The sequence below is a fragment of the Leuciscus leuciscus genome (genome assembly GCF_965113295.1).
Source record: "Leuciscus leuciscus genome assembly, chromosome: 22".
In the NCBI taxonomy this organism is placed as follows: Eukaryota; Metazoa; Chordata; class Actinopteri; order Cypriniformes; family Leuciscidae; genus Leuciscus; species Leuciscus leuciscus.
The window spans coordinates 18609862-18623231 of record NC_138746.1 but is presented as its reverse complement, the minus strand read 5'-3'; the positions used below and the strand labels follow the sequence as shown (position 1 = coordinate 18623231).

The 13370-nt window shown below is 38.0% G+C and overlaps 1 protein-coding gene across 2 annotated transcripts; it reads right to left on the bottom strand.

Annotated features, from left to right (window-relative positions):
- Positions 1-5665: 5665 nt before the first annotated feature.
- LOC309486034 (cytosolic 5'-nucleotidase 1A-like) lies at positions 5666-12482 on the bottom strand. Of its 2 annotated transcripts, none has more exons than XM_082153108.1 (6): positions 12289-12474; positions 11847-12014; positions 10897-11026; positions 10425-10547; positions 10103-10287; positions 5666-6697 (listed from the first exon to the last, which is right to left on the bottom strand). In XM_082153108.1, the coding sequence occupies exons 1-6, from the start codon at positions 12409-12411 to the stop codon at positions 6080-6082; spliced, it is 1347 nt and encodes a 448-aa protein (XP_082009234.1). In that variant the 5' UTR covers positions 12412-12474; the 3' UTR covers positions 5666-6079. The 2 variants fall into 2 exon arrangements, with proteins under 2 accessions (XP_082009234.1, XP_082009233.1); XM_082153107.1 differs by lacking the exon at positions 5666-6697 and adding an exon at positions 8694-9986 and having other exon boundaries at positions 12289-12482.
- Positions 12483-13370: the final 888 nt, after the last annotated feature.

Here is a 13370-nt window from a genome sequence, read left to right as displayed (position 1 = left end):
GTAGCAAAACATTTCATATTTTATAAATGTATTACGACAAATATGCAGCCTAATATCTGACAGTAATATCGAGTAATGGAAACTGCTCGACTTCCTTTGTCAAATTTCGCCGTTTTGAATTGAAAATAGGCCTATATTTTAAGTGGTTCATGTAACGTTAGGCTAATTCATAATTGAATGTGACGAGACAAGAAACATTAACGCAGATAGTCGGCATATGATTAAGAGAAAATGTGGACATAAATTATTATTTTCAAATTAATTACTTTCTTTTTCTTTATTAGCTTAAATCCCTCTAAAACAAACAATTTAATTATTTAATCCTTTTAAGGTAACTTAGCCAATTTAATTCCTCTGAGTGAGTCTTCAAACCGCGGGGCTTTTTAGTAGGCCTAAATGTTTTTCACGGACTCGAAAGAACTGGTTCGTAAGAGTCCTTCGTGCACGTAGTTTTTTTTCCAAAACCAAACCTAACGCACATAATGTACTTTTCTTAAAGGGATAGTTCACTTCACCCAAAAATGAAAATTCTTTGAATGAATTACTCACCCTCATGTCGTTCCAAACCCGTAAGACTTTCGTTCATCTCAGAACAAAAATTAAGATCTTTTTGATGAAATCTGAGAGCTTTGTGTCCCTCCATAGACAGGATACAACTGACAAAAAGGTGTTTTTTTGACACTTCAAAAAGTTCATAAATAAATAGCAGAACTAATCCATATGAATGTAGTGCTTGAGTGCAGATTTTCTGATGAGACTTAATATGATGAGCATATTGAATTTAGGCTTTTATTGACATAAACATTCATCATCTCACAATATAAGTTGTGGTTAAAGTAAGCTCAAGCATGTTAGCTTGACGTGCAAGAACCAATGAGTCTCATCAGAGCCATAGAGAGAAAGAGTTGCGATACTCTTTGATGTCGCCGCTATGGCTGTCACGTGGTTCATGTAAGCCCCAATAGTTCCAAAACAGCTGGCTGTCATGTTCTTCTATGGGACAGACAGGAGAGATTGCATTATTGAACGGTAAATATAAAATAAAACACACACCCAAGTACTTTTTCAGCTGTTATTGCATTATTGCATTTTGTTAATGTCAGTTTTGCATTTGGAGATAAGTTTTAGGCTATATTTTTTGGAGGGAAAAGCTTAGTGTTCATGTTCGCATGGGTAGTAGCACTGGCTTTAGCGGCTCTAATGGCGCTTTTCCATTACCAGTACCAGCTCAACTCGACTCGACTCGACTCAGCTCGGCTCGGCTCGCTTTTCGCTCCGTTTTCCATTGCAGATAGTACCTCCACAATAGTACCTGGTCGTCATAGCGACGCCGCAGGAAACTGCCGTGACTTAATCTTTTACGCGAGACGCGCAAGATACACTCGCTACCCACACACACAGGACAATGGAGGAAATCGAGTGTATGCTGTTTTTGGATGTTTTTGTTTTTGTTGTTTTTTATTCAGGATACTCCGTCTGGCGCGTGCAATGATGACGCAGTGAATAGTGACGATTCTCTCTGACCAATCAGCAGTCTGCTGTGTTTTCACGTCACATTTTAGTATCGCCTCAGCTCGCCTCAGCTCGCTCAGAACCGCGCCGGAGGTGGTACGAAAAAAAGTACCTGGAAGCAGGTACAGGTACAACTTTTACACAGTGGAAAACCAAACAGAGCCGAGTCGAGTCGAGCCGAGCCGAGGCGAGCTGGTACTGTGTAGTGGAAAAGCGCCATAACTTAACTTTTCCATATCATTCATCTGATGATGGACGTCTCATGATATTTATTTTGACACAACTGGGCTGTATTAGGCTATTGATTCCCGTGATTTTGCTTATAAATTCCGATTCAGCCATTAGCCTACCTTCGTGATCACGCAAAGAGGTCTGCCGTGGCGGTCCGTTCAGAATTCGCTTAGAAGCTAGCTCACTTCTTCTGATGAAAGTGGCCACCCCCAGGACCACAACGTGAAACATGATCATGTTAAGACTAAGAATATAATTTTAAGATTAAGCCATACACATATTATTAAAACTATAACAGATTAAAAACGAATTTACGCTTTTATGTTTGGGTATATAGGTAAGTGCAGAGTGAAGATTTTTCTCTATGGCTCTGGGTTAGTGTACAGAGTAGGCTAAGAGTAAGGGTAGCTGTAACTCAATCCAAGTAACTTAAGCAATTAACTAACAAAACACTTGTAACTTCTGTTACAGCTATTGAGACATCAATTGAGCATGTCTGATACGAATTAAGGTTTTCAAATAAAATATTTTTTAATAAACAATGACAGACAACAAAAATGTGTGCTTGTGTGAGAACAAGAAAAACAAAAACCAGGGGCAGGTGATCCATGAAACAGACAGGACTGGTGATGGCCATAACAATCCTAGAGGTCCAGCATTGTTCTCACAAGCCGCTTCACTCAAGACAACAAAACATAATGAAAAGTTAGTAACGTTATATCCCAAAACAATTAAATTAAATTAAAGTTGCTATAAAGGTTGTAGCGATTCATTACCGAACTCTTACGGTCACAGCTGACGAAGTCGCGCTAGCTAGCAGGCAGTGCTTGAAAATTGGTTGAAACAACCAACATAAAATATAAATAATTACGCTGTGCATGTACAAATGAAGACCAGTCTAAGGCAAAGGGCCTCTGATACAATAGACAGTTGACAATTCTAAAGAGGTCGATATTTCAGCAACTTACCTCTGGAACAACTCGACGCGCAGCAATTTAAGTGAATGGTGTCCAATGCCCAAATGACAGTGTTTGGAACTAATCCGATCTTCAAATCCCGGAAGTAGGCGGTTAAAAGCGCCGCCATTTTTTACAACGGAGGTCTATGGGAGTGTCGCAACTCTTTCTCTCTATGGCTCTGAGTCTCATGTTATGCTGCAGGTTTGAACTTCAGCATGAACCAATGAGGTTCATTGTCGTGTTATGCAGCATGTTTGAGATTTGTTTTCTGCATCAAAGAAGGTTCGGTTGAGCTTCTTTTTATGTTCGCTGATCAATGTTTAAATGTGAATGAAAGATTCATATGGATTAGTTTTACATCTCTTTATGATTTTTTTGAAGCATCAGTGTGACAGTTATGTTGGGGCAGAAAGCTCTCAGATTCAATCAAAAAGAACTTAATTTGTGTTCCGAAGATGAACGAAAGTCTTACGGGTTTGGAATGACATAAGGGTGAGTAATTGACAGAATAATTGACAGCGTTTTTAACCCGTACTTTTTATAAAACAGACAAGCCAGTTAGCTAACCTCTTCATCTAATGGAATTTATTCAACTTTATTATATAGCCTAGTATTCTTTATATCATAAGGTCTGTTTTTAATGCAGTAGTGCTTTGTGAAAAAGTGGAAAGTTGAGGAATCAAATTACATGATTGTTTTGAATGTTTTAGACATTCTGGTGCCATCAACCTGGCAAGGCTTTCCGTTGCTCAACAATCACGAGGCTGGAAACTCTCTTTACTGTGAAAAATAACGTGCATTCGTATCTCCCTTCCTTCCCCCTATCACAGAAAACAAACACGCAGAATAATAAACGAGAGAGGAGTTCTGTGTTTAAGTTGGACGGGATGTCTAGCACAAACGGTGGGAAAGGATGCTGGCTGCAGGTCTGTACTCCGAGCAGAGCTGAGGTGAGCAAAGCAGCACAACCGGAGAAATGCTTTAGCTAAAGCCAAACCACAAGATAAGATACAATGGCTTTGCCATGAATCTTTATATACCTTTGGGTGCTTGTTGAGTGATATTTTGTCATCTGGAGGAGGAAAAACAGGGCAAAATAGAAAAAAAATGGAGGTGAAACAACTTAATGTGATTGTAATCAAAGCATCACTTTGTTTACCAGCTTGGCATTCTGTCGCTGATGTGGCACCGTTTCGAAACGCATCATTAAAGCCATTAACTTTCGTAATTTCCCCAATTTTCTTTATTTCAAATACAAACAGTCTCCAGGTTCTATGGCCAAGCACTCTGAGACCTCCTGTTTCACAGGGAGCTATCAGATGAATGCTGGGATATCTTAGGGGCTTTCTGGCTGATCGGAACATATTCTAAATGATCCTGAAAAAGCCCTAATAGCAAACACAGGTGGGAAAAGCATTACGAGCCCATCAGGGCTGCTACCATTCTCACAGAGACAGCTAGCGCTAAAAGAAAACATTCAAGGCAATCATGATGAAGAGGGAAAAAGATGCAGGGTGAGAGGAGTGTGTACTTTCTTTGTGAAGGAAAGTAGTTGAATTGTACTGTAACAACTCCTAGAACGGTTAATTAGACGGTAAGTGAACTCTGAAAGCAGAGCGGGCTATTGCTCTAATTCCAAAATTGTTCTGCTAATGAGCCTCGCAAAAACAACCATCAGACTACTTTTCAATTACATAAACCCGATTGAGCTGTAGTTAAAATCTGAACTATATCATTTGTACAGTGCAATATTTATTTATTAGACCAAGAAGGCTCCCAAAAGCATTTCCTTTTTAAAAGATAAAAAAAAAAGTACGGCAAAATTACCATGATAAACACACATAATTAGGAATATTTAACAGGAAAACAGTTTATAATTGGCAGTATACCACACACTTAGTTATATACAGTAGATCAGAAATACTGTCAAAATGCATAAGCATTTAACTCTATGAACAAAATAATAAATAAATTATATATATATATATATATATATATATATATATATATATATATATTCCCTATAAAAATAATAATATAAATTATAGATAATATTTTGTTTTATATTCAATGGGTAAAAGACGACTTAAGTTCACCATGGACAATTCTTTTTTTTTTTACAGAATTACAGTGTTTATTATAAAGGATTTATCCGTGCAAATCATCTTTTTTTTTTTTTTAAATGCTCTCGCAATCTTAAATCGAAAAACGTTAATCTCCCCTCCCCCTCGAAATGACATCTGTTCTCTTCATGACGTATGTCTCGGAGAAGGGTGGGACTAAATATTCTCCACAACTGACTGCAACCTGCCATTCATTTCTGTGTCTATTTAGTTAGCAACACCCAAATTCCTATCATCCAATCAATGAATTCCTGAGGACAAAATCAAGTCCCACCCTTAATTTTTTTTCATTTCTTGTTCCACTTCACTCGGATACATCTCAATAGGGAAGAAAAGACTATCGCAACTTCCGTTTCATGGCGACTTTAAACTGTGCGCACATAAAAAAAATAGGCCTGAGCTTATAAGCTTTTTCTTTGTGCGGTGACACTGATCATCATCATCATCATCATCATCGTGCCACAAAAACAAAACATTTTTATATTTTGTTTAAACAATATAGTGCATATTCAGAATAGAGATACTACTATACTTTTGCTTTGTTTAATGCATCTTTATTAAGTACTGTAACTGAGAATGCCTTTCCACTGATCTTCCATAAGAGACGTGAAAATCAAATGCAGTGTTATTGTTAATTATTTCACTTCTAACAGCAGAAATGATTAGGGCAGAAATGTTCAGTACTATGTGTACACAAGCTCAAAGACGGTTGCATCTAGTCTTAACCAACATGTGATCATATGTAGGTTTGAAATCTTTGAAACTGTCTACCAGGATTAATTACTAAATCAGGAATACATGAGAACTGGAATGTGCAGCATACCTAAAGATGAGAATAGGTTAAAATATTAATATAAATAGTTAATTTAAAATATATAAACACACACACACACACACACACACACACACACACACACACACACACACACACACACACACACACACACACACTCACACACACACACACACACACACACACACACACACACACACACACACACAGTATTGTTATTGTTGTTGCAGAACTAACAATCTGCCAGTTGCAACTGTACAGTTATTATTTCAAATGCAAAAGTGAATATGAATGGCAAAAACAGCTCCCTCCTGTGGATTTAGCATGAGTACACTTTGCAAGTTTTTTTTTCAAGACAAAGTCTTTCCAAAATACTTGATGGTAAAAATCTGTACGTTTTATTTTCTGCCAGATCTGAAATAATCATGGACATGTGATTTAAATTCTTAAGTCTGTAAGATTCAGGTTGTGATGCCCACCATCACTTCACTGATGTCCCACAGTTTCTTGGCCACCTCCTCATCTGTGGCCTTAGCTAACAGCTGTTCCTCAAGACAGTTAGCAAAGCACTTCCCTTGAACGCCGTCCACATCTTCAGAGCAGGCCAGATAGATAGAAGTCTGCGCACCCTCCTCGGGGGACTTGAAGAAGGCCCGTGAAGCCAGGTTAAACAGAGGCTTCACCAGCAGCGGGATGTGGACATGTCTGCCCAGGTTAGTCCTCACGATCCCTGGGGTGAGAGCATTTACAGTCACTCCTGTGTCCTCAAGTCTGTGTGACAGCTCCAATGTGAAGAGAAGGTTGGCTAGTTTACTCCGTGCATAAGCGAAAGCTTTATCGTAGCTCTGCTCGCTGTTCAGGTCATCAAAGTTTATTTCGCCATACTTGTAGAGTTTGGAGGACACCACAATGATGCGACTAGGAGCGGAACGTTTCAGGAGGTCCAACAGGAGGTTCGTGAGCAGGAAGTGACCTAGATGATTGACAGCAAACTGCATCTCGAACCCATCTTCTGATTTGGTGTAAGGACACTGGTAGATTCCAGCATTGTTGATCAGGATGTCAATTCTTGACTCTTCCTGTTTGAGATACAACAACAGATATGCCAAATTGTTAATGTATGCAGTATTTCAGAATATAAAAATGACAAGACAAAATAATCACAACTCTAGCAGTCGCTAAAACTTTATTCTACTTTAATTGAAATACCATTCTCTCCTTTCTTTGCCTATTCTTCTTTATGCACACGATTTTAAAACAAATGGACCATAGATAAAACAGAAATACACAATTAAATATTTACACTGAACATAAACTGAAATGGGCCACTCAGAGGAAGAACATTAAGTCCTAGTATATATGCCATAACATATATATAGGGTAGACAGGGCTAGTTAAAATAGAAGTTGTAACAAGTCCATTTACATAAATGTGCTTTCTCTAGTAATGGTTTTTTACATTAGTTTAATACTCCTGGTGTTTAGCCGTCATGAATTGAATTGAATGAATTTTGTATTATATAAAACTATACTATATAAATATTGCTATATTTTAAAACTGCAGTCTGTAACTTTTGGCGCTCTATCAGTTAATAAACAGAACTGCATGCGTCTTGCCAAAGAACATTTAAGTCGGAGCTACTTCTCTCTGTTTAGTTCTATGACAAGTCATGCAGGTACTGGGTTACTCCGCAGTGGGACGACCCGTACCAGTCTAAAATAGTCAATGAACTTATTGTAGGATTACCGTAGTGATTCAGACAAACACACGGTTTGGAAAATAGATTTATGATGTACTCGCTTATTATATAGCTACATTTCGTACATTTTGAACACACAAAATAAATTACGGACTGCTTTTAATTATAAATGTGTTATTTACAATATTCAGTAAATTGACTTTCAAAAATAAACACCTTAAGAAATTATTAACTATGTCCGGTCTTCACTTTATAATTATTTTGATAGACAAAGTTGCAAAGGCATTTCCCCCCCAAGCATTTGAAATGCATTTCATGCGCGCGCACGCCGCGCAGTCACGTGCATTTCTCAAACTTCTCGAGTGTGCTATTGTTCATGTTCACATGAAAGCGCATGACGCTTGCACTCCCTTTGTCGGTATTGTGCACCTATTTCTTGTCGAAAACAATTCAGTCGTACCATGTTATTATGCGTGCCCTGTATATTTACTACACAAGAGTAACAAACACTGCTTGGTTTGGTACAGTAACTTTACCTTGATTATCTCTTCGCTAAAAATACGGACCGATTTAAGCGACTCCAGGTCCAAGAGTTTTATCACTAGTTCCCCTTGCTCTGGTCCGGCCTCCTGCTTGATCTCCTGGGCTGCTTTCTCCGCCCGTTCTCGGTTTCTACATGCCATGATCACCCGGCCCTGACGCCGCAGCAGCTCCGCAGCCGTGGCTTTTCCAATGCCACTGTTTGCCCCGGTCACGATAATAGTTTTGCCGCGCAGCATATCGATGACTTCATCAAAAGGTTAATAATAGGTAATATCTGCCTCAATGCTGATCCTTCTGGGGCCATCAACAACGTCCAGTTCATGAACAGGTTTGTAGGCGTAAACAATCACGCATGTGGGAAGTAACCGGAATGTTATTGAACTACATTACCCAGAAATCGTAGCGGGTTCAAACGCAATGCATGTGTCTTTTTTGTTTTATTTATTTATTTATAAGCAATAAAAATACAAACCATATGCATCCCTACACAGATGAACAGGGCTTACAGTTTGAGATTATAAGTAAATATTCTTATTCCTTCTCTTTAATTACATTCATAATATATTCTATATTTAAATATATTCCAGCTAATAAAAAAATAATCTTACATTTTATTGAATTAAATTCTATGAAATTCCCCCCAAAAAAATGTCCCCATAATTCTTCAAAATAATTTGTACAATTCCTCCTACTATTTATTTTCATTAACATTAATAGACCTGAAGGTAAGGTATAGCCTTTATTAAAGAACAGTTACAGTATGTTTAAAGAGAGAATGACCACTTGTGGATAATTTATTAAAACATTTGTCTAATTATTGGTCAAGTATGTAAACTCATCTTTATGGGTAGTTTCAGCCTTTATTTATCTAGGCCTAGAAACCCATGTTTCTAGTCAAATCCATGTTTTAGAACTACAAACTGAACAGCTTTATTTAGGCACAAAACATAAACCACAAACCAAATAAGATCACTCATTTAATTTAACATCATAATGAATAAATCCAGCATTTATAACAGTGATTAACACTTTTTTTTTTTTTTGTGGAAAATTAAATATACTTGAGACATTTACACTTGATGGTAAACACAAAGGGGTAATATATTCTAAATACAATATATCAACTATTTCTCCACATGCTTGTCCTCATTTCTTCATTTTAATCGGGGCACAGTTTGTGTATTATTGAGGCAAGGTCTGTCAGGAACACTGGTGGCAGGCCACACAATGATAGTGAGGGAAACTGCCTGAGCATTGAGTTCAGGTATGGACATACAACATCTAGATAAAACTGTTACATTTACATTGGATAATAAAATCTCACACTATAAATCAAATACAGTTGCAATATATGTTCCCTGAGTATATAAATCTCACACTATAAATCAAATACAGTTGCAATATATGTTCCCTGAATATATAAATATTCTATATTAAACTCTTGATTAAACATGATCAAGGCATAATGGCTGGTAAACACTTCTAATTGCACATTATTCTCTTAAAAAAAAAGAAAAAGAAAAGGCTAAAGTTTGAAGTGTAACCTTACAGTGCTGTCAGATTAGTACAGTACATAATATGTAGGTCATTTTGAGCACAGTAGCTTCTTTGCATTTATATTTCCAGCAATCCATTTAACTTAAACCATCTGTACAGATCAAGGTTCAAAATATTCTCAGAAGCAACCAAAAATAAATAAATAAAATTAACTTGAGGGACCTAAAGAGATGGGACTTTTGATAATCATCAAATCATTTCAATTTTTCCTCTGCACCACTTGTTTCTATCCGTTTCCCCTTATGATATTTCTGTCCAATTCCATAGGGTACATGAGCAGCGATTGTCCCGAGCTCCTGGGCACCCTCGATGTGAAACATCTGATCATCAAAGAAGATGTGTGGCCTTATCTTATAAAGGAGAGGCCCCTTAGGAGCCCCAGCCAAAAAGAGGGCCTCGTCTACCTCCAACCCCCAGCTCCGTAGGGTCTTCAGGACGCGGGCCCCAGCGCTGGCAGCACTTCGAGCTGTGACCAAGTAAGTGCGAATTGGGCAGTTGATTCTTTGGTCTTTTGCATAGAACTTGCGCTGGAGTTTCCCCAATGCTTCCAGGAAACATTTTAGGGGGCCCTAGGAGACAAATCAAGGATGAAAAGGACTTTGCATGCACCTAACATGACAAGATGGATAGAATGTTAGAATCAGAATTAATAATGAACAGTAGTAGTCAACCAGTCTTAGTTTACCTGAGCAAGAGGCTTGTTCTCAAACTCTTTCTCATGCTTAAAAAAGGTGTCCAATCCGTGTTCCTTCACGATAATCTCAGACTCGTCAGAAAACAAAACAGCATCCCCGTCGAAGGCTACCCGTAGCTGTGTGTCACTGAGCTCGTTCTCACTGTCACAGGTGAACATTGTGGCAGCGGCAATTCCTGTAGAAATGGCCATTTAAAACAAATTTAGCTTCATGGTCAACTCATTTAAAGCAAGATTGTTTTTTTCAGTATTGAAATTAAAATCCCAGTTATATCACAATGCATTCATTATTTTTTTTATTTTTTTTAAATACCTTCTTCGATAGCTTCCTGTACCTTCTTTGAATCTTTGGACAGGTAGAGGTTGGTCATGTAGGCCTTTAGGTAACCAATCGGACTCTCTCCACCCGTCATGCAAAATCTCTCTATATTTAGATCTAGAAAGAGAGAGAAGAGAATTCATGTAATTGTTGTTTGTATAGTATGCAGTGAATATGCTTTTTATGCTTTTTTTTGAAGCAGTAAATATGCTTTTTTCCTGTCAGGTGTGCTGTAAACCCTAAAAATCTGTAGGGTTTTCCAGACAGGTCTTTAGCCAAATTCTGTTCTGTCTGCCTGTACTGACATATTTCCTGTTAATCTAGGTCTGTGTAGAATAATATTTTAAAGAATATGATGTTGATCACTATCAAAGGCTAAATTGTAGGCTAATATATGTTGTTTGGTTGAATAGAAGCTTTAGACAATCCTGTATAGGACGTCTGAGTCTCTGTTTTCTTTCCATACCGTAGTGATTGATGCTGTTGATGAGACGAACTCCGACCTGGGCGTGGTTATTAGTCATCAGCACGATATCAAACAGCTCCTCGCTGTCTGGGTATAGTTCCCTCAAACGAGCATTTACGTTCATTAGTGCCTGTTGATTAGAAAAACATAGTAACTATTAAAGGTGTGGCTTTGGATGCCTCAGAATATCCACGTAATTCAACAATACTGTGATTTATAGTTGTTTAGTGCAGTAATATTTGATGTAAAACCGTAAAGGAAATAATCAATTACACAGAGTTCCTTGTAGAAGACACAGTAATGCTCTGTGTTTCAGTCTTGCCCTGCCATAAAAAGGACCAAAGTCCCTCCATGAACCGAAGTGATAGCACACATTTGTTTTCCAGCATGCTGCTCTACATATTTTCCATGTGATTTACATGCTTGCTATTTTAATTTGTCTAATATGCAAATATTGTGTCACATAATGTATATTCTGGTCAGTGTTTGCTAATCTAAATATTTATTAGTTTACTAGGTTGCTAGTCTTAACTTCTTTACTGATGTTTAATACATTTAAACGTTGAAAAGAAGGGCATTATGTGAAGCTCTTTGAGTTGTTTAGTAAAGTCATTTAAGGCGTATGGACCTCTTATTTAAGTTTCTTTTTGTGGACGAAATAAAGGAGTTAGATAAAAGGTAATTCAGTTCGATTTAGATTACCTAAAAGTAATATATATATTACTAAATACAGTTTTAGTCATGTCACTTGTAACCAATAGGCTACCAAATGACATTTCTATACATAGGCCTAGGTGAACAGAGGTGTGTTGCCAGGTGCTGTTATAAAGTGCAGTTCAATTATTAATGGCATCATGTTCCTGACGGTGCTGGCGAAGGTGAGGCGAGTGTTATGATCAGACAGTTTTGAAATCTAGTAGTATGGTCAGTATGTATTTTTTTGTTGTTACCTTAACGAAAGGAAACGAGACCCCTGGGGTAAAAAGCTGATCCTCCAGCTCCAGCTGGTGCGCGACGTACCTCTCCAGCCCCTCTTCTTCAAACACCTTCCTCTCCTTCACCATGTTAAACAGCGTGCGCGAGGACACCGCTATGGTCACTGCGCTGCTGGGTTTGGGCTGCAATTGCAAATTAAAAGCAGATAAATGTTTACAACAGCTGTGGACGGCAAACAACCTGCTTTTTTCGGTCAGATATGTGCAGCGCTGCTGTCACTGGCTGGCGTGATGACGCACCATACAGTGCAGGAGAACTCTCTTTCAGTGTAGACGGCTTTCTTCGATTATAATATACGCGTTGTCTAGTTTTTCGCGTCGCTATCACTGTAGATCGGGTATCGGATGGGGGAGACGCTGCTGTCATTCGCAGCTTGTTTACACTAACATTGCTTACCGGACGGGGCTTCTTCGCTGTTTTCGCGTTGTCAAATAATGCTTTGACAGCTGCCCAGTCTTTTTCTTCGCTGTTGTCGGAGTTGGACTGTCCTCCTCTCTCAGTGTCTTCATGTTTACTCATATTGTTGTTGTGACAGGGAGGTTCGACTTGTGTCCTGCGTCCCTTCTCTAGGGTAGTTGAGTTCCTTTCAGCATCAGCACGACGCTGTGACGTCACCAGCCCTGGGCAAGTGTCTCGCATGACGATAATATTTACATTTAATCTTTTTTCAGTCACTTTCAATCGTAATAACAAAATGAATAATTAAAATTATAAGCGTCTTCGTAAATGCACCGCATACTAATTTCTTTGTTGTTGTTGCGAAAGATTAGATGTTGTTGATTAGATGCTCATTCATCTGGAGATATTTAATTGTGTAGAGATAGTGTAGCCTATGTATTGAGAACAAAGTTCAGCTTAAGTTGCATGCTTAATAATACCCGCATTACATAGTTGAAACTTGTCTGGTTTTACTGTGTTCGTTAAAATGCTATTCTCATGGTAGTGTTTCTGTTAGTTAGTTTCAGTTTAGAGGACCATAATGGTATTTCATTGTATTTTTGACTTATTTACTGAGAAATCCTTGTGACAATTAGCCTCAGTCACACATTCAACACAGGCAGGTGTTCTGGATAAATCTGGAGGTATTATTATGCGCGTTGGTTTGGCTCTGATGTGTTATCACAAGGGATTTGTTAAAAAAGAAACATGCAGATAAAATGTGGTGCGTCTTCATGTTCTCCTTTTAATAACATCAAGACCAGGGGCCATATGTATGACACTTCTCAAACATTCTCTTAAGAATAGGCTTAAGCTTTGACTTAAGTGTCAGAAAATTATTAATAAAGTGTAGAACTTGTCTAAAAGTAGGAACTATATAAAGAAGCTAAAAGCAACTTTCAGCAAAGTCTAAGACTGACTCTTATCTTTAACTGAAGTGTTGTGAGCTAAGGACTACAATGATGTCAACCTAGAAATGGAAGGGCCACGGCAGACTGACACCAATCATTTAATGTAGCTATAATAAAATAATTTTATTA